The 25,389-nt window shown below is 28.2% G+C and overlaps 1 protein-coding gene across 3 annotated transcripts in view; it reads left to right on the top strand.

The window, feature by feature from the left end:
* Positions 1 to 24,943, top strand: part of MCU (mitochondrial calcium uniporter) — a 770,244-nt gene extending 745,301 nt beyond the window's left edge. For all 3 annotated transcript variants that reach the window (XM_075376265.1, XM_075376264.1, XM_075376268.1), the window contains 6 exons: positions 393 to 563; positions 6,455 to 6,579; positions 11,540 to 11,686; positions 12,629 to 12,832; positions 17,817 to 18,071; positions 20,333 to 24,943. In XM_075376265.1, coding sequence (XP_075232380.1) covers positions 393 to 563; positions 6,455 to 6,579; positions 11,540 to 11,686; positions 12,629 to 12,832; positions 17,817 to 18,071; positions 20,333 to 20,359 — 929 coding nt within the window. In that variant the 3' untranslated portion in view covers positions 20,360 to 24,943. The remainder of the gene's footprint in view (positions 1 to 392; positions 564 to 6,454; positions 6,580 to 11,539; positions 11,687 to 12,628; positions 12,833 to 17,816; positions 18,072 to 20,332) is intronic.
* The last annotated feature ends 446 nt before the right edge of the window (positions 24,944 to 25,389 follow it).

Raw genomic sequence — 25,389 nt, 5'->3', positions numbered from 1 at the left:
TGCATTGTTGTTACTATCGGTAGTGTTCTACTGCGTCGCCGCGATGTTCAGATGTTAGACGAGTCCATTTCAGTAACGAGTAGGGTAAGCTTGACTTTTGAAATTTCATGGATGAGTGATTGATGGGTTGCGTTTTATATGGGACACCCTGTATAGATAAATGTATATGTAACATAAATTAACTGCAGACTTTAATAAAACACAATATTTCTTATAAGTTGCTTACATTATTGTATTGTAATGTATTATAATTATTTTGTTTGTAGTATAGATAGTTCAAACGGTAGAAATCTGTAAAATCAATTAATATTTTTATCATGATATAAATATTCATTAAGAAAACTGTAATAAAATTTAAGTAGTAATTAGTTTTTTATGAATTTTTGTTACAGAAGTGTTGGTACAATTTAGGCAAGGTCTACCTCAGGTAACGGTACCACTTCCATCTAGGAGAGAATATTGTCGTTTCACCCTCCGCCCTGTCTCAAATACTGTTGGCGACTTCATTAACATGATGCAACAAGAAGATAGAGGCATAGACCGTATCGCTGTACTTACTGAACGTAAATATTTTTACTTTTGAGCATCCTAACTAACTAAATGTATCAGTAGAACATGTCCTGTACTCTTTGTGAATCACTCTGTGTATTAAAAAAATAACAGACAAGATTTTATTTTATGTTGTTTATTTATAAGTCTATGAGGGTATGTGTGTTTAATTTTAATAATGAGCATTTGATAATTTTCTTTACTAAATTCTTGTATTGAGCAATACAAGAATTGTTTTATTCTTGTATTGCTCTTCTTTGGCAAAATTTTCTTGCCAGCAGAATGACATAATTTGAACAATGGCATATTTGTTTTTTTATTACTTAATTTATGTCTGAGTAAGTTATAAAGAACGTCTGTATATTGTGCAATATTGCATTTTGCATTTAAGTAGCATGTGTATGACAAAGTAGCTTTGCGTGTGTGTGTGTGTGTGTATGTATTAAGAATAAAATAAAATTACTACAACTGTCTTTGTGCTTTCAATTATCAATATCTACTTCATATATCCAAATATTGGTCTTTTCTTAGTTTTTATCATTGATAAAAAGTAACTTTGATATATTAATTTATGGATCATTATGAAAATGAGTTTGTTTCTAAGTGAGAATCTTAGGGATCAAGGATTTCATGTTTTAATAATACCCTATGTAGAATAAGAACAGAAAATGCTTTCACACTTAAGCTGAATGCTTAATTAAATAATTGCATTAAATCTCAGATTTCTTTGTTTCTGTTCATTAATATTGTACATGATTTTCATACAAATCAATTACTACTACATCATATTTCTTTATATGAAATGTCTCTTTATAGAACATCTTTAAAAACGTAAACATTTTTTTATAGAGCGTTTATTTACATAAATTAGATTTCTTAAACAATTAACTATACATAAAATTAACTAATCCTTCAACATTATTTTAATAAAACATTATTTAAGCCATATTTTATGAAATAACATAACATTTGAAAGTTCAGCACATTTAGATTCATTGCTAGGTTTTTAACTTTATTCTGTAGTATAAGTTTTATCCGGTATAATTGTAATACCAGACCATAATTGTAACTAGAAATACCAGTTCTTAAACTAAAGTGGATGATTGATATTATTTTGAGCTCCTTTATACACGACTGTCAAATACACTGTATATTTGATAGTCCATGGTCTTCCAGGAGATGAACTCTTTCTTGTCCTTGTGTCCTTGTGATTAAATTTAATAATGCATTATAGAACCTTTTTTTTAAGCATAAGTATTCTATTTAAACAGATATTGGCTGCACCTCTTTAGATTTCTGTATCACAATTCAGTATTCCATAATTTTCTGTAATGCTTCATATTTTTTTAAATTATTTGTTTACTAAATCATAAATACATACAAGAGAATGTATCAAAATACAATTTTCTAGTTCATTACACGGTTGTGTGTGAGAATTATCTATTGCCAATTTACAAAACAAAACAATTCTTCAAGTGCATTATTTATTTTGAACCAATTCTGTAATTTTTTTTAAACATTTTTCAATGTCAAAGTATTCAAACTTTATTGAAGTATATAACAGACATGTACACAAGTTTTAGCTTTTTTAAGACATTAGGTAACTGTAAAGATTTACTTATGTTAATCAATACGTTTTGTAAATATATATCAATATGCTAAGTAAATTTACCAAAGAGAATTTACATAAACTTTGTAGATTTTTAAGTTTTTTAACATGGAGATTTATAATATTTTTTAAACCAAGAAAACCAATTTTAGTTTATAGCTGATAGGATGTTAACAAGTTGCACATTGAGCAAATCTATGAATAGTTTTTAATAAATGGACAAGCATTTTATCATGCAAGTCTAATTATCGATTAGACTGTGGAGGGAGTTAAGCAGTTATAAATTATGCATGACTAGATTTTCTCTCTGTCATTCGTAAGAAAAATTGTACTTTTTTCCAATAGCAATACAAAGAAGTTATTTAATGAACAGTGTCTAGTTTTTTCTTGACTATAATGTTCTGTGTAAAACACAATTTTAAAAAATTTTGAATTAAAAAAATTAGTAAATTTCAATTATATTAAAATTAATCAAACTTAATATTCAAATTTTACATGATATTGACTATTTTCTGTGTTTACTTAGACTGTTAAGATAAAAAAACTTTTTTTCATGGTATGATGTAACAATTTTTTTAATTTCTTACAATTATTAATTAATAATTTTATATTCTAATTTTTTCTCAAATATTTTAGTGGTTATATTCAGTAGGTAAAATATAAAAAAATGCAGAGTATGTGATGAGGTAGCTCAGGATGTAGAGATGTGCAGTTTAGACTGCTGTCTTCGCTTGGCAGGCAGGGGTTGTTGTGGAATGTAAGTAGTTTCATAAGTAGAAAGCAATATGAACCACCATCGCTTTATACAGCTAAGGTGGGATGGTTTTGATATATTAGCTGTCTTACCATCGTCTTTTATTAGTTTTATTTTCAAATATAATATTACATTGTAGTATGTGCTCTAAATTGTTGTTTCCACTATATTTCATTGTTTTTTAAATATTCTTAATTTTATTGTTTTTTTATCTCCTTTTAAATACTTTTCTCTTAATCTAAATAAATAAAATATTATGCTCTTTTTTTAAAGTAAATAAAAGTAAAACACCTATTAAAATGAACATGGATTCACTTTATCTCTAGAGGAAACAGAAATAATTGGATATTTTCTGACTGGAAAAATAAAAATAAATCTCATACAGACATTAGTCTAAAAACACTTTGTTTTTTAGTTCCACAAAAATACTGTTCCACATCAGTGTGCAAAGTCAAACTCCTTTAAAATGCAAGTAATATTTAGCCCTACTACTAGTAAGGGTTTCTGTGTGTTCACTACAGGGGAAAGGGATTTATGTCCCTTGCACTTCAGTAATTTTATACATTACTGGAATAGATAGATTAACAGATTAATATAAACTTTTCCAAATACGAAAAATATATTATACACACTATCTCAAATGTAATGGGGGGAATAAATGCCAGTAGCATTTGCCTTCAAATATGATATAATCCTTACTTCACATCTTTTAATTTCTATTATGCTTTTTACTGAAATTTTCCTGGAATTATGAAACCATGTTTGTATAGTTTAACATCTTAAGTTATTAATTCTTTAATTTTCTGCAGAAATTTATTTATTGAATTATTAACGATCTCCTCGAATACAGCAAAATCCTTTAGATGTGCCCCAGAACTTTAATTCTATGCACTTATCCAATTTTACTAATAAAAACTTACTGTTTGACATACAGTTTGGTGATGAAGAATAAATCTTTTAGTGTATGAAAAATAGTTAGATTAACCAGATTTGTATCCTAACTTTTCCTGATGAAAAGCAGGTATACTATCACTCCATAGAGATCAGCTGTTGATAGTTATGAGAAATTTATTCAGTTTATCTGATAAGTGTTAGAAAATAAAAAGTATTTAGTATCTTATCAATATTCATTTCATAAGAAATTATTTAAATTTTGAACTAACAGTTACTGATTTTGTAATTATGATATCTTTTATAGAGTTGGCAGCATCATTAACATGATTTGGTACCTAAATGTTTAATGTGAAAATTTTATTTATGAATATTTTTTTTTTATTATGTAGCATTGCTCTATAGTGTGACAACTTAATAAACATTAGCATAGTTTTTATAAGTCAATAACACCTTTTAAAATGATGTCAATCAAAAATTTAATATATTCCATAATTGTTTTTAAAGGAGTACAACTCACAAAATATAACTTAACCATTTAATAATAAATTTGGTTTCTCAAAGGTCTAATTTATTTTTTTTAAATTGCATAATATACTGTAATAAAAGGGTTAAACCATTTTTTTATTGATCTTTTGGTTCCTTGATAGATTAAAAAAATATTGCCAGATCTTCGGCTACGTCTGTCTATCCATATACAAATTAATAAAAATTCTTTCAGATAATACTTTTTAGTCTAAATTTTCTGATTTTCTTTGTTAAGATTACTTCAATTCATATTTTATGAATGATTTGTTCGTAATCACTGTTTTTTAAATTTTACTTTGGATGATTTTTTTTTATTATAATATTTGATGCATTAATACATTTGAAATGACAGGTCATTCAAATAAAATAGGAAGAGGCTTTAGAATTTCTTCAGTCGATTTTATAAAAGCTTCTATGACTATTGAGAAATATATGGAAATCTTTTTCATAATATTCTGCATAAAGAATTTTTTTTGTTACTTTTATAAAAGTAGAATATTACAAAATTCTTCTTTCCTATGAATTTATTCATGAATTGAATTACTGTAATTTTTGTATTTTCAATTTATTTATAATGTCATAACAATTTTTATAAATTATATATACGGTTGATTCCACTTAACTATTAATTCAAAAGTAAATTGAATCAACCATTACCTTTTTTGAAAGCAGTGAATCAAATTTTAAAACTCTTCTTGTTTATATATATACAATTATGCCATTTCTCTTCTTGTATATTTCAGTACTTTATTCAAATCTGATTTCAATTATATTTTCTGGAAATTTTTTATCTTAAGTAGTTCTGTACTTTTAGTATAGTATGCTTGAAATTGATATTGTTTAGTGGTTTTGACTGCTTTGTTGATTTGTGACTAATTAACACCTATGGCTTATTGAATTATTATTAATTTTAGTGACAAAAAGTAACCAAATTGTTTCAGTTATTGGCAAATTTTTCATACTTCACACCCTTCAGTTTTAAGGATTCTACTCCCAAAGATATTCCAGAGCATGTGGAATCATCAGGTTGTGAAAAGATGTAATTTATCCTTGCAACTGTTAAATTGTTGGTATTTCCTTACCAGTTTTCATTAATAATTTTTTAAATGTCCACTATCATAATTAAAAAGAATCATACAATCATTTGAAAATATTTAAATGTCAGGAAGTTGACACCATTTTGTTAGGGAAGTTTAGTAAGTTTTACCGTTTAGAAAGTTTAGTAGATATTTTCTGTGTTAAATATGTATCCTGCCTCTATTAAAACATTAGAATTTTTTCTATAAAAAAAAAGAAATGGATAACAAATTTTTAAATAAAGAAAAGAATCTTTCTTGTTTCCAAAACTTTTAAGACAAGTGAAGAAAATTGTTGCAGTTATAATAATTGTTAAATTTAAATTTCTTTCTGGCTGAAGATGCTAATGATATTGGTAACGAAAGATTGATTGGTATATGAAAAATAAGAAAGAAAAGTGTTTACTCACTGAATCAAACAGTAATCATGTAGATGAAAAAATAGTTTTACTTGTACATTTTGAATTAATAGAACTTAGAAAAATGGAAGACAGCATTTAACCTTTACAAATAAAAAAAAAAAAAACAAGTGAAGAAAATATTTCCTGCTATTTGAAAAAAAAATTCTTAATGTAATTAAATATTATCACATAAAATTAAACTTTTGTTTATATATATCTTATTAGTATTCTAAAATAAATATATATCAACTTGCCCATTTTCTTTACTTTCATCTGTTAATGGATTTAAACAAAAAAAATCAAATTGAAAAAAGCAAAAAACAACTGTAAAATTAGTAAAACAATTCTTGAAAATTCAAATAGAACTTTGCCCCATCATTTTAGCAGAACAGAACTAGGATTTAATGTTAGTGCAACAAAATTATCAGTAAATAGTAATTTTATTTTTTAATATAGTTTAACTGGCCTGTAGTAAATGAATAATTTTTTTATCAATGGTCGTATGAAAGTTTTGGTATGATGTTTACAAAAACTCCATTTGCATTGATATTAAATCAGCTGTTTAGGTTTTGCTGATCTGTGCTGATGATGATACATGATTGATCCTTGTTTCCTGTTTGCTGGGACTTCCTGTCTTGTCTTGCAGATGGTGTACGGATAGCGTCTTCCAATACGATAGAATCGCTTTTCCAGGAGGATTTCAAGTTAGTTATTAATGATCGTGAATTCGGTGTAAAGATACCAAAGCTAGAAAAGAAAAAACTGAATAAAGTAAGTAAAAGTAAATATTTGTAGTAGTATTAAAAATAATAGTTATAACTTACTCAAAACAAAACTGAGTATATACTTGTAATGTATTTTTTACATAGTTCTAGCTAGAGAAGTTAACTAGTCTGCTATGACTAAGGTGAAATCACATAGATTGCATGATACGTCATGCCTTAGAATAAATTAGCAGTCTCTTGTTGTTAAGACCAACATGACATTCATAAACCCAGTGTATATTTATTGTGGAACATATATCATGACAGTCATTTTCAGAATGCCAGAATGCTCTTAGGACTAATTTTACTAATTATAGAGTACCACATTCTAGTTGATTGTGGAGTAGCACACTTTTCTTTTCTGATATGATCTACTATACTGCAATGTATATTTGTGCTCTGATAAGAATAAAACATTTATTTATACAGAGTGTTCCAGGACGTGTACCCTGAACTTCAGGTACTGATTCACCAAAATGAGCAAAAGTTCATATTGACATAAGAGAAATAATTTTTTGCCTGTTTTTATTTCCTCCACTAGATGCAATAAAATTATTAATAATAAATAATAATAGTAAATTAATAAAAATTATCAGCTTGCATATTACTGTGCACAAGCGTACTGCTGGGTTAATTGTCTGCAATAACTTAATTGTTTGTCAAGAAAGTTTTACAAATGAGGTATTGTTTTGTTCAAAATAAAACAGTTAATAAATTTTGTAATAAGTAAAAATTTTATCAAACAATTAATTACTAAGATATTGAAGATTAAGAAATTAAGATGGCTGCCATTTTGAAATTTTTGAAAGTGATGTTTTCGAAACATTTTATTTTGTAGAATAAGACACTAGTCTTAGATTTTCCCAGTTTTATTAAAGCAGGTTTACCTGTTAACGAAATAATTTTTTTGTTGAAAATTTAAAAATGGCATCCAGAGGAAAACAAAGGAAAATAGAACTTACATCGATATGAACTTTTTTGTTCATTTTGGTGTCCTGAATCAATTACTGAATTTGAGGGAATATGTCCCGGAACACTATGTATATAGGATAAATTTATTAATTCTCATTTAATAACAAAACTTTGTGAAACAGATGAAGAAGCATATAATTATAAACATAAAAATTGTCAGTCAATTTTAAATGACACTTTTTAAATATTCATTACATCATTAATACATTTTATATAAAGGAGGTAATTTCTTTGACAGACTGCACTGTCTTAAATCCAGTATGGATTTAAACAGTGGATGAGTTAGAGACTCTGATTTAACATATGATTTCAATGTTATAGGTAGTTCAGATGTTTAATTAAATGATATGTGCATGTTTTAAACAATGTTACAGCATATTGATTTCTGAGAATTTCCACATATTTCTTGGAAAATCTTTACATCCTTTGAAAATCTGTGTATTTTTCAGTTCCTCTACAAAGATTCTTTGATCATTATTTCCAATAAATATTGATTTTTAATATTGTTAAGAATTTGTTACAAACTTTGTGGCTTTGTTAGAAACTTACAAGAGAGAATTCTGTTTATAGCTAGATAACTCTACATACTGCGCTGTCAAATAACTGTGTTGAAGTTTTGTGTAGTTTTCAATGAGACTGGTGGAAAGATGTAATCTGTTGTAAGATGTAATTTAAAAAGTAATTAGATGTTTGGTCTTTTCTATTTGTAATTAAACTAGTCATTTGTAAGTAAATTGTGATAGTTCTAAACATGAGTTCTTGTAACTTTATAAATATTCTTTATTAAATATGATACCCTCATAATCTAAGTACAGCTTACTGTACTAGACTCTGATAAAATCTAAACATATTTAAAATTAGTCCTAAAATTATTATTATTATTATTATTATTATTCTTTGCCACTTTTGGATCTTGTGAAATAACTTAGTGTTTCTTTCCTTGCTTCTTTACTCTCCTCCCTTCATTTCTTTCATTCTTTCACTAAATCATTTCTTTCTTTCTTCTAACCAGGTGTTCTTAGTCTTTTTCTTTTCTATCTCCTGCAAAAACTTAAATTTCTTAATCTTTCCTTTGAAAGTTTTAACTTCTTTTATCTGCTTTTTGGCTGTGTTTGGGATTGGAGGTAAAATGTTCAAATATTTTCTTAGTTAATCTGCCCTCTTGAATCTTAATTAATGTTTTCAAAAAATTACTCCTAATTGTACATGATAAGTTTTCATTCTCCAAATAAATTTATTTTTCTATATCCATCATTTTCTTTTTTAAATCCCAAGATTTTTCTCAGAACTTTCCTCTCTTAATTTTTTTCAGTTTCTCCTTTTCTCATTATGGATAAACATTCTGCTGCATGTAGGTATTCCAATTTAATAACTGTATTGTATTGTCCAATTTTTGTTTTCATAAAAATAAGTACAACAATTCCAGCCATGAAGTAATTCATTGGTTGTGTAAACTGTATACATTAAGTAAATGCCGGATAACCAATTATTAATAATTATGTGAAATATCAGCTATATGTGAAGTTCTAATGTTGTGATATATAAATATACTGCAGCTTGGCAAATTTAATCTTCATTGGTGACCTTCAGTAATAATAATTAACTTATGAATGAATGGGACTTCAACTCAATAAAGAAAATTTGCCTATTTCAATTGTAAATTATGAATTAGCCAATTCTGATTATACTTTAGTACTTACATTGCCTTCACAATACAAAAACTTTTCATTCATGGCGCATTGTGCTGTTTTGTCATACATAACTAACAAATTTCCATTACATACATTTGAAACTTCTCATCTTAATCTACCTGAAAATCTATTCTTTGCAGATCCTAAATTTAATATATCAAATAATATTGATATTTTAATTGGAGCTCAATTTTAAGATATTTTAAGAAATTCAAGATATTGTATTATTCAAGAGACTAAGCTAGGATATATTCTTAACAGTTGTCTTCCTACTAAATTTAAACATAAGAATAGTGTCATGTCCCTTTTTACAATCAATAATAACCTTTAACTATATTTGAAAATTTTTGGAAAATTCATGAAACTGATTCTGATGTTTCAGTTAATGAAACTTCTGCAGGTGAAACACACATAATACTGTGTTAACATGTTTTCACATTGTTATAAATAATTTTTTTTTAAAACATCCATACATCTTTTTATATAAAATTTAATTCAATATAAAGGCTCATAAGTTTATGTTTGATTGACAAGTAGGACATTTTTGTTTCAAGATATAAAAAACAAGAAAAACATAAATTTAGATAAGTGAAAATTTAATAACAAAAGTAAAAATATCAAATTGAAAAACTGAATTCTTCAGTTTCAGATGGAAATCTCATCTCAATTTTCATTTTTAATGATTCTTTGATTTCATCCAGGGTTTGTCAGGGCTCATATTTTAGCCAGTGTCTGATGGGTGTTAGCTAAAAAACCTGCATATTACATATGACCAATTCTGTCAGTCTGGCCAATTCCAGTTTTAGCTTCTTGTCTTAAACTACTATACCGATGCTGATTATGATATAAAATTTTAACATTTAACAATTATGTTATTTACATTTACTCCAATATAAAATTCTTTTATTCAATATAAAAATCTTTACCAATATAAAAGATCCACTGCTCCATCACTGATGCGTATGGTTATATTTGTGATGAAAATATCAAAAGTTATTTGATACGCCCCTCTGTTTAGCTCCCCTTTATCTTCCTTCCATTTTCCTGTTTAGCCTCTGGTAATTACCGTTCAGATAATGCTTCAGAGTATGAATGAGGATGGTATGTATGAATGTAAATGAAGTGTAGTCTTATACAGTCTCAGTTCGACCATTTGTCCTTTTTGAATGCAATCAAGAAATTACAGTTGTGTCTAATCAGTGTTTTGGTCATTTTGAAATAAGACTGTATCAGGTAAAAGCAATTAATATTTTTGTTTCTGCTTCTAATAACATGTTAATGTTTTGGTTCTTCTGTTTAATTGTGTCATCAAATATCATGATGGAGTATGATTTGGCCTCTTCAGGAGGATATGATCTCTATTTTTCTATTCATGGAAAATAGTAGAACTCTGGTAGACTCATTGTTGTTTCAAGAAATGCTTAATCCTTTGACTGATGTAATGAGTTAGAAAGTATGTAACTATTTCTCTAATACAATCTTTTTTGAAGAAACAATAGATTGAACACAGCATTGGTCTTACCATAACTCAAGCTCTTACACACTACATAATTTAATAGTGTTTGGTAACAAAAATTCATCCTTTTTTTCATTCCATACCTGCTGCTACTAGTAACTGTACTAGTGTCAAAGATTGCCAGAATTAATTTTTGCTTCTTTTTAAGAAACTTCATATTCGTGTAGTTCTTTTTTGATGCTATGTTATAATACAATACTTCCGCTGTTGATTCAGATGATATCTTCACCATCAAATCAAAGATTAGTTTTTGTTTCTAGCAGTGAAGTGATTGCATTACCTATATTGTTTTGTTGCCACTGATTTTTAAAAATGTTTTAAGAGTCAACAACAATTTGTCAATTTAATCAAATTAATCTCATAATTTGTTACTTGTCCTCCTACTCTTGTTCTTATCATTATAATGTGTTCCTTTGTTTACAGGGAATTTGATCCTGCAAACTGAATTACTAATAAAATAGGTTGCTATAAGAGTTTGCTTGTGTAAGCTATCATTAACCCAGTTATTTCTGCTATATGCTTCTTTTTTTATACTTTTTAAAAGAATCTTCTAGCTACTGTTTTTAATAATTTGTGAAATAAAAAGGATACAACAGGATTCAAAACTTTAAAAGAATTGGTTGTAATATTTATATTAAAAGAATTTCCTAATAAAATAATTCTGATTTTCTTCTTTTTTAAATTTATTATGAATTAACCATTTTATATATATATATATAATTAATTGTTTTTTTATCATTCTTTTATTTTTTAATACTTTTTAATGTTTTTTTTAAATATTTTTTTAGGATGATATTGAAAGATTATCAGATGTTAGATCACTTGTTAGTCATTTGTATGAAGCATTAAATGTGCAAGAACACCAAATTAAAAAGGAACGAGAATTAATGGCGCAACTTGAAGAACTAAAAACCACCATCCAACCATTAGAAAAGGTATTTTTTTTTTTTTTATTTATTACTAATATTATTGTTAGACTGTTTTAACAATAATGTTTACTAATTTATTATAGTTTGCTATTCACCAGATCAAATACTAATACACACTAATTAAAGTAATCTGGCTGTATGTGTTGAAGGTATATAATTTTGCTAATTAAACTTTCCTTTGCAATTTCATTTACCATTAAATGATTGTTATTATAACTTAATCTTTATCTTTAGAGCTGTTATGAAAATGAAATTTACCCATTTGATACTTATTTATGATCTTTGATTAAAAATAATAAATTATTCAAGGCATAAAATCAGAAATTTTTGGGGTTAAGGCGGAAAAAGTATGTTTTTATAACAAAGGATTTTTGTAGTAATATTAATTTGTAATCAAATGTTGTATCTTTTGTTAACATATTAAAAATGTTCAGTTATTTTATAGTTATTATTTATATTCACTAACACTTGACTGTAATTTTATAATACATTTAAATCAATTTAGATATATTTCTCAAATAAAAAATATAAAAGTTTAAAAACTGGGTTAGAAAAGAAAAAAAATTGAAAGTAACATCACAGATAGTTTTATTCTTGATGACCAATGTAGACTAACAGAAAATAAAATTATTAAAAGTAATATAGAACTAGCTGAAATTAATAATAAGCTACATTTAAATATTTCAAATCTTACTGATGAGTTGAACTCATTAAAAATTGAAAACAATTCATTAGAAGAAAAAATGTATAAATTAATAATGATCAACAAAAAGATTGTTGGTTTTCTGATAATAAATTAGTACTTAACCAGGAAAAAAATATATTTTGCTATTTCAGTTTACAAGAACCTTTTGTTGATTTAATTATTCCTTTCATCTTACCAATATTGATTGTTTTAACAGCAAGTTATATATGTATATACTTAAAATTTTCATTTATATATTTCAGAAACGTCAAGCTCTCGAAGTTGTTGCTGTAAGGAGGACTACTGTATTGACATGGGCCGGTCTTGGACTTATGTCAGTTCAGTTTGGAATTCTTGCAAGACTTACGTGGTGGGAATATTCATGGGATATCATGGAACCTGTCACTTACTTTGTTACTTATGGCACTGCCATGGCCGCTTACGCATACTTTGTTTTGACCAAGCAGGTTAGTAATATTTTTTGTTTAATTATTATTATTAAATATGACTAACATGCCTCATCATAAACAACAATAAAATCGAATGGGATTATTTTTTATTACACTTTAACCAAAGAAATGCAATATATATTTTGTTTTGATTCAAATCCCACATTTTCCCTTAAAATTATTATTAATGTAACTTCAATAATGTAAATATAAGAATTCTACTTATAATATTTACTATTATAAAAACTGTTAAATTTAAAAAAAATGATTTTTGTGAGTTTTGATGAAAGTGAGAAAAGTCCAGTAGTAAGCCCAAGATAATGGTGACTAGGTAAAGTTAGGTAGATATTATAAGTAGATGCTTTGAGGGAGAAAGAGTGATGGGAAGGAGTGATGTAGGAATAGAGCAAGATGGTGGTCTATGAGTCATTGCTTCATCTAGGGTATTAGATAAGGGAGAAGGATATGATCTGAATTATTTTAAAGATTTGTTGCATCTGTTTGGTGCTGTGTGCTTTAAACTTTACTAGCAATTTTATCTATTTACACTGAATATCTAGAATCAGTCATAAGAAGCAATGCCAATTCACCTTTGTATTTATTTCAAGATAAAGTTACATTTATGTTAAATTAATTTTATTAGTACATTGGTTTACATCTTACCTGTTGACTCTTGCACCCAGATTGAAGTTCAGTTTCTCAATTCAGGAGAAGCTTAATTTCAAAACCATTTGTATTTATTCTTTCTACATTTAAACTTGTACTAAGTGCCATCTTTTTTTTTACTTCACACATGCTTTTGTACTTAAGTTAATAAGGAAAATGATATGAATACAATAATAGGTGAAAATATATCGGACCTTTATTTGAACCTGAGACCAATTGTTTTGTATAGAAATCATAACTTCCACTACACAAACTTGCAGCCATTTTTTAAGTACATTACAGTACTAATACACCATTACATTTGTTTATTATGTTGTTGTTATTTTAAAATAATGAGTAATACATTCATACAGCATTATTGCACAAAATCATTATTGCACTGTGGATAGTTGAGTTATCTGGTACTAAAATGAATTTATGGATTAAAATGGAATCTGAAAGAAATAAAAAAATGGATTACTTGAGATTATACTGTATTTTTAGTCAATAAGCCAAATTGTATTTAAGTAGTTTGTATTAAGCCAATCTTGTTTTTGTCAACAAGTTATAAGTGCATTGTGCTCTTAAATTGCGATTAAAATAACTGATTTTCATGAATCTTATATCAGATTGTGTTAACCCCTTACAAAAGCATTTGAAATTACAGTATTTGAAAATTAAATTTAAATGAAGTTAAAAACATAAAATGAGAAACATGATGAAAATACTTCAAAAATTGCCAAACTAACCTTGATGATGAATCCTTATTCAGTTCAATCACATGCACATATAAAACTGATTCAACAAAATCATGATGGACACCTGAAGCAATTACAATGGGAAAAAAACGTGGAGTGTGGTTTCCTCTACCCTACACTCCAGACAGCTGTCGATCGATGTGATCCAAATTAAATCGGAACAGATAGAACCTAAAACCTGCATGGTCCACCAGGAACTGTGTAAGGCTGTATCCCAGTGACCATGGAGCCTCTCACACCACACTCTTATGTCTTCAATGAGCTGGTGCGTCCATCGGCCCTTCGTGGACTGATCCCATCTTTCCTGCCATTCTATCATCAACGCTCCCTTGATTTCCTTGGCTTTTTGCTTTTTGTAGGCGCTGGCAGAGCCCCATATCCCTGAGTTCCTTCCTCATATGTATCTTAAGGTCTATCGGCATGCGCCCAGCCAGGACTTCTCAGGCCTCCTAGATACTATCCGATATGCTGATATCATTCTCAGATGAGTATCAACGGTGAATGGACTCTAGCCTTTGTGTCTCTACATTCCGTATGTCACAACTCGTCCCCAAATCTCTACACCATACAATAACGTGGAATGTGCAACTCCCAGAAGCAGTCTTCTGCGTTGCTGTGCTGGTCCGCCGCTATTTAGAAGGAGGCCGGCGATAAACCTCAGCGTCCTTTCCGCCCTCTCAGATGCTTTTATGGCCTGAGTCTAGCATCAATCCAGAGGCCGAGATACTTGATCGCCGGCCTCGTAACTATCCTTCTGCCTTCTAATAAAAAGGCTAATGTGGACCTCCTTTTGGCAGTTGTTATTGCCACAGCTTCAGTTTTATCTGGGGCCAGCGTCAATCCGATCCCGGCCATCCAAACTTGTATCGCAGAGTACGAATTGTAAGCCCTGGAGACTGTCTCCCATCGTGTGTCAGCGCTGATCACCAAGGCTGGATCATCCCCATACTCATATAACTTCACGTCCCGAGGAAGAGGAACCTGGAAGACGTTGTTGTAGGCAAGATTCTAAAGAGTCGTACCCAGGACCGACCCTGTGGAACTCCCCTGAAAAGCCTCCGTTTAACAGAACCATTCTCCGCCTGGCAAACAAGACAACGCCCCATGAGGAATGACCGCACCATCCTGACCAGGTACAAAGGGTACAGTACTCTCCAGTGAGCTTATTGGGATGTGAGAAATGCTGTTAAAAGCATTTCTCACATCCAGTGTTATCAAAACGCACATCTTTCCTCTGCCTCCTCTCATAATTCTTTGCGCCTCATCGTAGACCCCAGCCACGGCATCCACGGCGGACCTACCTCTGCGAAATTCGAACTGGTTCGCAGAGAGTCCGCCCGCCTCTTCTATTACTGTGGTTTTCCTCTGATGAAACATCCTTTCAAGAAACTTTGCCAGCCCGTTTATTAACACCAGTGCCCGGTAGGAAAAAAGGAGTGAAAGATCCCTGCCGATCTTAGGGGCCAAAACCAATCTCTGCTTTTTCCACTTGTCCAGGAAGACTCCCTCAATTAAACAAGCATTGTAGACCTTTAAAAAGGCGTCCGGCTCGGCTCGGGCCGCCACCTTCACAACCAGATTCAGTAACGTCCGGGTCTGGCGCCTTACCCGGCAGTATTCGTGACTGGTTCTGCTAGCTTTTCTTTTTTAAAGGGAGGCGGGGTTCTCCGTTACCTCCTTCGTCAACCTGTAGTTTCTCCCCATGGGGGAAAAGCTCCTCAACGATGTACTGTACTTCCTGCGCATCCTTTGTAACAGGGGCTTTAGGTCTTAGCACCCTTTTAACCTAAAGCCTGTAGTAAATGCAGTAAATGGGTGGGTGGCCTCACCTATCGCACCGTCTCGGGAATCCCGAACAGGCACTTTCAAGGCACCTCGCCATGCTGGAAGCCATGTCCACCACCGTAGTAACTTCTTGTATATCCCGAAAGAAGTCGAGCGACACGGCCAGGGTCTCCGTATCAAGGTTTCTAGTACTCCATCCGAAGAACGTTGACGGACCGCCTCGAACAGGACCAACATCAGAAATTGTCAGTGTGATCTCCTGATGGTCACTACCTGTGAACTCTTCGGAGACTTGCCAATCCGGGATCCGCGCAGCTATTTCAGGCGAAGAAAACGTCGTATCCACGACGGATCCCGTCAGGCCCCTCCTGAATGTGTAAGCTCCTCACATGAATTGAGGTAGACCATGTCCAACCCTGCGGCATGGTGTTTATGACCAACCTAACGCGCACGTTCGTTCTCTCCGATTCCCATATCACCGACCAGAGATTAAAATCGCTGGAAATAAGAGCCGGCCGGCGTGTGCGGAGATCCCGCGACAGTTCAGCCAGTATTTCCTTATACCGTTCTACATGAATGTTGGGTAACAAGTAGCACGAGTAGTGATAACACTCCGCCAACTTTTGCCCTCACATATCCTACACCTCGATGAGTGTTCTGCATTGGCAGGGGCGCGCGCGACCAAATTGCGGTAGTGTCCTTCGGATATAATCCAATTCGCACCAGGACGGAGCACGTACGGCTCGGAGACAAGCACAACATCCGCATCCATCTTCGAGACACGTCGCGCCAGCATATCGCGTGCCAGCGACGAGTTATTCATATTAAATTGAACCACTTTCATCAACATGCTGAGGATTGACCGGTCCCAGTGCGGTGCCCTTCTACATTACAAGACAGACATTTTTCTGGTCATACAACCGGCCGCCCGATGGCCTGCTCCTCCACAATTGACTTCCAGACTGGAGATTTTTTCTCGAGACTTTGACGGCCTGCCATTAGGCTTCCGCTCTGTCTACCTCTGCAATTTATTGCTGTATGACCAGCCTCCAAACACCGGTAGCATCGCCGGGAGAAATCGACGACATCCACCCTCCAGGAGACCAATCCTATACAGATTCTACTCTTCTGTGTTAGCGCGAGGAGAACAAATGGCGTCGGGAGTCGGCAGGTTGCCACGACAGTCTCTCCAAAACCTGGTCTTATTATATGTAGCATATGAAATGCTAACCCTCACCAGTATTTGAATCTTGGACCACCCAGATCAAAGGCTGAAACATACTACTCCACCTTGCAGCTCTCTAATTATTAACGTACTTTAAAAAATTAGATCAGTTAAATATTACATTAGAAACTTTTTAATCATACAAATAAATTTTTAAAATCATTTATTATTATTATTATTGATAAAAAAGTAATGTCCTCTACAAAAAAGCACTGCAAAATATAAAAATTCAATGTATAAAATAAATATTTAATTTGCATTTTATTAAAATAATATACACAATATTTTTTGTGTAGTCTTTAAATTCATACTTTGGTAATAATAATTATAAATGAAATCTTTGCTTTTTTATTTACTGTCTATGCTGGAAAGGGTGATAGTTATTGAGTGTGTAATTTTTGAGCTTCTACTCTATCATCCTGAGAAATTTCACATATCGCCAAAATTTAAATTCATCAGAACAAAAATCATGCACAAAATTCTTTCTTCTAATTAATACACATACTTTTTTTTTTGTTTTGTATCTTATATTTATTTAAAGATTCTTTTTTTATTTAAAATACTAAATTAAAAAAAAATTGTTTTATAGGAATACCTGTTACCAGATGTAAGAGATCGTGAACATCTTCTTACATTGCATAAACGAGCTCGAAAGGTAGGTTTAGATGTTAATAAATATAACGAATATAAAAATGAAATCGCACGAATCGAATCCGACCTCGCTAGGTTGCGAGATCCTCTTGAGTTACATGTACCTCAAGCAAGAAGTAGTCTGCATACACGACAGAACTCACTGAATCAAAATACATCAGCTCTGGGAAAAATTCGGACAATGATCGAAAAGGTGATTAAAGACAAAGAAAAAGCATAGTTTGTCAGTTATATTTACTATTAATAATATTATTATTACAGTTATTGAAATTTAACGTAATATACATAATACATATACAAATATATATATAATATATAAAATGTAGCTCAAAGTTTTTCTAATAATTAATTTAAATTATTTAATGAAAAAAATACTGGCAAGATTCCATTGTGCTAATTGATTGTTCCTTTTTAGATTGTTTATTATTGTTGGTTATTTGGAGAATTTTTTATCTCCATATTACATTGATCTGTGCATTAAGGTTAATCATTTATTGTTAATCAATACAAGTTTTAAATCCATAAATTATTTTGATTAATCATGAATAATTCACTTTGAAATTAACAAAGTGATTTATCTCTTAGTATAATTATAATATTGTAATATATAAATTATCATTTATCTGTTATTTTCCTCTTTGGTATTATTGCAGAAAAAATGAATAGTTTATGTATCTGTTGTAATCAAGAAGTTGTTCAGCTATATGTTTTGTTACTTTTTATAACATTTGAGTGCTAGGTTCAAAAATTGATAATTAGCAGAAAAATTTTCTAAACTTTCTCTTTTACAATTTATGTTATTTTCCCAAATGATTATTGTTTTTGTATACTGAAAAAGATGTATTATTTTTATATTACCACCATTTTAATGTGTTACCCTTTTTTATTTTATTAAAAAAAGGGAAAACACTAACAGTTATTATACTTATTTCAGTATAATATAGGGTGTCATCTTGTGAGGCTTTGCACTCATTACTAGCATAGTAATAAGTTTTTATTTATCCTATAAAGTTACATTGGTATCACATCTGTCTGTTGTAACAGTTGTTGTGTTAACTTGTGAACATTTCTATACTTTTCAGTTTTGCTAATATAAACAACACACCTTACAAAGAAAGTTTTTATGTACATAAAAAAGTGTAATTTTTTATGAAATCCTGGATTTGTAATTTTTAAGGAAAAATTAAAAATAAAATATTTTTCCATGGTTTTTATTTTATTAACCAATTAAAACTGCTAAAATAACTTAAAAACTGTTGTATGATAAAAATACTGTACACGATTATAATCAGTCAGGCCAGAGTCTAATATGATGACTAAAAAACAAATAGAAAAAGATCTGAACTTAATTTAGGAACAATATTAATGATCTCTAGGACTGTTAGAAATCGATTATTTATTTATGTGCTTTCCCTTCAGCAGTATACTTATTTTATGTTTTTTTTAATATTTTTATTTCACATCCTCACTAATTTTTGTATTCCTTTTAGGTACTTGGTTTGTATTTTTTAAAGAATACTAATTTCTTAATTAGGGTAACAGCAAAGGAGTGTGTGTGAATACATGTAAAATATGTTATATGTATGTGTGAGTGCACATGTGTGCACGCACATGCAGGGGAGTTGTATAAATAACTCTTAAACTACTGTGTAGTGTAATGTGTTTTATTTTTATTTAGTAATTTTTTATTTTTTTTTTATTTGTAGTGTTATTATTACTGTTTAAAATACATATTTTACAATAATGTGTAGTTTTAGTATATTTTTTAAGTCTAATATATTTTTTAAATAGTAATTAATGTACAGTTCAAGTTAAGTTATTTGTCACCTCCAGGATGATGCTTATCCATTTATTAGGATTTTTCCAGGAATTTATTTATGTATTTAACAAAGTGTAATAATAGTTTTGTTGCTAAAGGTTACAAAAAATGAATGAAAATTATAATTCCAGTACCATTTATAATGAATTACATTTTTAAGCCAATTATGTATAAGGTCGCATTTTCATGATTGTTTCTTGTAGTGGTACTCAGAGTGGTATTTACCATCATAATTTATATTTATCAATAATTTTTTAATGTAAAATTTAATTTACAAAATAACTAAAATCATAATATATATTGTAATTAATTGAAATTAAACTTTCCCAAAAAATATAGTTTGATGTTTCATAATAATTTGTTTAATTAGATTAAGTTAACAAATGTGTTCAATAAATATGAAGGTTTACAGAACTTTTGGGATAGTAGGATAAAATAGAGCTTATTTAATTATTTGTTGAAATTAATTAAAATACTATGTGATTTTAATTATTTTTCATCGTTATTTTAAAAAATATATTCATCTGGGAAAAAGTAATGGTTAACAAGTTTACAAGAGAAAATATTTTTAAAAAATGAATAAATATGCCCCTTGTTTTTAATGTAGTTCTTATGTTTGTTTCTTACTGTTTCAGGAACCCTTTAGAACGAATGAACTGTAGCACAATTATTATAGTATTATGATCTGATTTATATATATATTTAATTACAAATTTCTCCTTACTTAACAAATAGTCACTGTATTAATTTTTTTTATAATACCAGTATTAATATTTGATTATTCTGCAGAAGTTATTTCTGTTATTATTCGTGTATTAGAAATTAAAAAAACGAATCCATATTTTTTATTATGGAATGTAAACACTTTTATCATGTAGATGTTTTACTCTTTGCTTTTTCAGGTTATATAGGATAGATAATATTTAACCTGTATTTAATTATTTATCATTACTCTATTTAATTATTTATTGTATTATTGATTATTTTATAATTATTTTAAATATTGTAATCTTTTATTCTAAAAGTTAAGAAAATGAATTTTATTGTTACAGTAAAAATATCGCCTTTATTCATCAATTACTTTCCTTATGGCTGCTTTTTTGTGGGATGATTTTTAATTTTCATAAGAGTAGTAATCCTACTTCCAGTAAATCCAAATCAGTAAAACTTTCCTTTTTAATTAAGGTCCATACAATCCCTTTACGTACAGTCTACGTTGTTTATTTTGTTATCGAATTCAAGTAACATCTATATGAGAGTGAAAATTAGATTAATTTGTAAGAATTTTTAAAAGTCAAAATTATAAAATATCCATCAATTTTTTATTTTAATTTTAATTTGTATAATTTAGTTTAAAATTTTTATTAAATTTTTAATTTACAATTTATTTAAAATTTTATAATTAATTACAGTTATCAGTGTATCATTATTAGTTTATTTTTATTTTTTTTAGACAAATAATTTTTGTTCTTTTTTCATATAATGATATCATAATCAGCGTTTTGTCAATAACTCTGTTCTTATTAATTGTATGGGGGAAAAATTAATTACAAATTAAAGGAGGTAACAAAAATGTTTTCATCAGATTTATTAAATGAATGTAACATTATAAATATCAATTTTTTTTTAAATCAATAACTGTGTAGACATTGATGATATCAGGGGTACATGATTAAAACAGTATTAAAGTAGATATAATTTTTTTGTAGAAAAGGTTTTTCATTTTAAAAGGTTTAATTTTTTTCACCATACAAAATGAGTAGTTTAGAAAATACAACATCCCTGTAAAACTGGACAATATATTGTGAAGCATTGTACACCCAATATACCATGCTGTTAACTCATGTATAATGCAATATTTAATATACTCTAGGTACAACATTTTTCAACAATCTGTTTCTTTTTCCTTTTAATGAAATTGTTCATTTCCATATTCAATCAAGTAAAGTAATGTGAAGTTACGACATCTGGTAACAATACTTCAGACATTTATTAAACTTTTCTGCATATTTAAAAATATTTTTTATTTAATGGTTGTAATTTTTTTTTTTATAAGTTTTATAAACAAAAATGTCCATCCCTGATATTGATGCTTTTGTTCTATACAAGGTAATATTTTATAGAATTATTAACCAACAAGTATAATTTTCTTTATTATTTATATTTTTTATTTCATACTTCATCTCTTTTAAATGGTTACTTGGCTGAATTTTCACATTTCATAAGGGACCCCAAGCCAAGGGTAAGGGTGGCTGCTTAGTTAAATCAAGTTTTGCTGTATTAATTATTTTGAATTTTTGTTTAATTATTTCAATATGATTTATTTATTTCAATTTGAATTATTGAAGTACTGAATAATTTTTTACTTATTATTATTATTATTTATATTTAAATATTTTTTTTAAATTTAATCCTACTGTATTTTTAATTTTCATTTTTAGTTGTATTTTATGTAAATATAATTTAGTTTTTTTATTTATTAGTTATATCCAATAGATAATTTGTATAAGTAATTAAATATTTCATTTCAGTATTTATTTATTCATTATTATTGTTGAAAAAATTGTGTACAGCACAGGTAAGTTAACGCTGAATACAAAAAATGCGGCAAATTATTGTACATTCAATTCAAATGATAAAGCCATCCTATTTAATCCAATTAATTATAAACAAAATGTTCCTTTTTGTTTTGAAATTCAGTTAATATATCCAATCTCTATGCATTATATTAAACAGAAATTTCTTGTTATAAAAATTATATGTTTTTGCAATTTTTGTTAATTTCATTTTCATACTTTGTTAGTATTTACAGTGGTAAATCTTAATTGAATAAATAACTCTTTAGTAAAATAATGGTAATTTTAATTTTATCTCTTTTTAGTTAAATTTTTATAATTCAATTAGGTGTACCCCCTAAACAGGTTTAGAGCAACAAAATCTTGCAATAAAATTACTTTCAATATGTATTTTTTATAATTTTTTTCATAACTAAATATTACATCAGTTTTGTTCATGAGTAAAGTACATTCTTCTAGTATAAAAATTTACTATTTGATTAATTTTTTCTACTGGATTTTAAATATCTCTTAATAACAGCAATTATTTTTTTTGTTTTACCTATTCATAATATTTTTTCAATTATAATAATTATATCTGGATAGTTGTATTAAAACTTACTGTAATTTTTATTTCTGAATGTTTCCATTTAACAAATAACCTACTTCTTCTTTCGGTATTTCAAATTTACTACAATCACAATCTTACTCAGAATATAAAATCCCTTCAAGAAACGATCATTACCTATCCATTCATGTTGATGTTTTGCATGTTTTTAATTACAACATTCACTCACAAACATGTTATTCTAAAACAACAAAAAGATTAGAAAATAGTTCAAGCATTCACTGTGTTTTACAGAAACTATGAAAATTGGAATTAACAGCATGACAGTCAACAGACATCAGAGTTATGTAATATTAAAATTGAAAACTACAATTATACCGTATGATAAGGAATACAAAAAATAATTTTTCACAAGTTATGAAATAAAAGATTAAAAAACTACTGATATTTAAGTAAAATTAATTGTTTGAAAGACATCCATATATATTTTTTTTAACCAAAGTTTAGAGTTGATTTTAGATGAGTGTACATATAATTTAATTCTCAGCATATTATTACCAATTTGTGATGCATCAGAAGTTAATTTAGCTAGGCTGTACTGTACATTATTGTTTCAATTTCATTTCATTTCATAATTTCATTACTTTATTGTACTGATATGTACTTTTTTTTAAATTTATGCTTGTATTTTAATTATTTCATGGTCTGCTTACTCACCCATGATATCATAAATTTTATTTACTTTCTACAATTTATCACTTATTTAACCTAAATTTTCTTACTAACTCAAACCAAGAACTCCTTCCAATTGGGTTTAGCTCTGAGTTATAAAATCATGTTTATTACTTTTACTTCACATTCTAATTTTGTGTTTAATTTTACTATGCTGTACTGAATATGACATTCTTATTGCTTATGTACATTATGTTTTTTTTGTAACAAATTCAAATTTTTCTGAATGATAGTTTTCTATAAAAAGTTGTATTAAAACATAATATGGTATATTTTAACATAATGTTTAATTAGATTTCATTAACTTCTTTGAAACGGTTATAATTTTTCAATTTTTTTTTTTGCTTTTTTCTACAAGTTTATTTTTTAAATTAAGTTATTTGTTATCCTCTAACAAATAGAGGCAATGGAAGTAATGCATTATTTTCCAATAAAAAGGGATATTGTTATTATTAAAATATAATAATTAGTATTATATTTTCTGCTAAGAACATTATTATTTCTATGTTGAGTACTGTTTACCTTTCTTCGCTTCATTCTTTTATTATATGTAACATGTGTCGAAAAAACTCCATCGTCAAAACTTATTGTACTGGTACTGCAGTACCAATAAATAAAAGAATGAAGCTAAGGAAGGTAAACAGTACTCAACATAGAAAAAAAGGGATATATTAATTTATTGCTTTATACATTTGTCCCAATCCTTCTAGAACTAGTCTTCTGTATTTTAATATTCTTAAGCATAAGAATGTGTTTACCTCGGGAAAAGAAGCCAATGAATATCCTCAGTTATAAGCCTGGCAAGAAATGGTTATTACTCTTGAGAAGGCTGTTTTTTTTTTTATGATACTTCTGAATCATGTCAGATTACTGAAAAGGGTTACGGCATGTTACATGTAAAATAGATATTATTGAGGAAAAAATAGTGTTCTACTACATATTTACTTCTGTTTAATTACCTTTTTTCTGTTATTTTACGTTGGTTTTTTTTGGTAAAAAAAATCCTCTGCTTTTATTTGTATACGTATAGATTATTTTTCTTTTATCACAGCATCTGCTTTACTTCTTTACATTCACTCTTCACATTAATTTTTATCAAAATCCATATTATTTTTAAAAAATAAATACTGTTTTTCCATACCCATTATGGCCTAATTGTTTTTTAATTCTAGTTATTAGAAAACAATCTTGTTTTTTTTTTTCAATAAGTTTATTATTATTCTATGTACTAACCAAAGTTATCTTATTGATTCTAAAACCAAAGAAAAATATTTTCCTTATTAATGAAGTAATAAAGAACTGATAATCTACTATTGTATTGCTAATTGTTTATTATTAATAATGAAATAATAACTGATTCAGCAATAATGTGTATCCAAAAATAATGTTTATCCAGATTAAATATTTTCTTAGTAAATATTGTTTATTCATATTTTTATAGTAATTATAATGAATTTTTTTTTTAATTTTACATTAAAATTCTGCATGATAATAGTGCAAAATTGTTTGATGTTTTATTTTATTATTTGTTGACTGATTGTAATCAATATTATATTGTTGCTTTTATTACTGTTATTAAAGATTATGAAGTAATATCTAATTTATAGTTATGAAATATATAAATGGTTATAGTAAAATTTATACTGGGTGTTTTATGATAATTTGATATACGTTTTTATAGAATTTATTTTAAAGAAAGCATATTGTATAAGTGTATTTGTTCCACCGTTGAAAGTTGGAAATCTAAGTAAAATTAAAATCTAATATGATTAAAATATGAGTTTATGTATTAATTTTTGACTAGAAGCAATATGAATAACTTCATATGTTGTTTACT

This window comes from Lycorma delicatula, chromosome 10 (genome assembly GCF_047948215.1).
Source record: "Lycorma delicatula isolate Av1 chromosome 10, ASM4794821v1, whole genome shotgun sequence".
NCBI classification, from domain to species: Eukaryota; Metazoa; Arthropoda; class Insecta; order Hemiptera; family Fulgoridae; genus Lycorma; species Lycorma delicatula.
The sequence above is the reverse complement of the archived record's forward strand: the minus strand, read 5'-3'. Positions and strand labels throughout refer to the sequence as shown.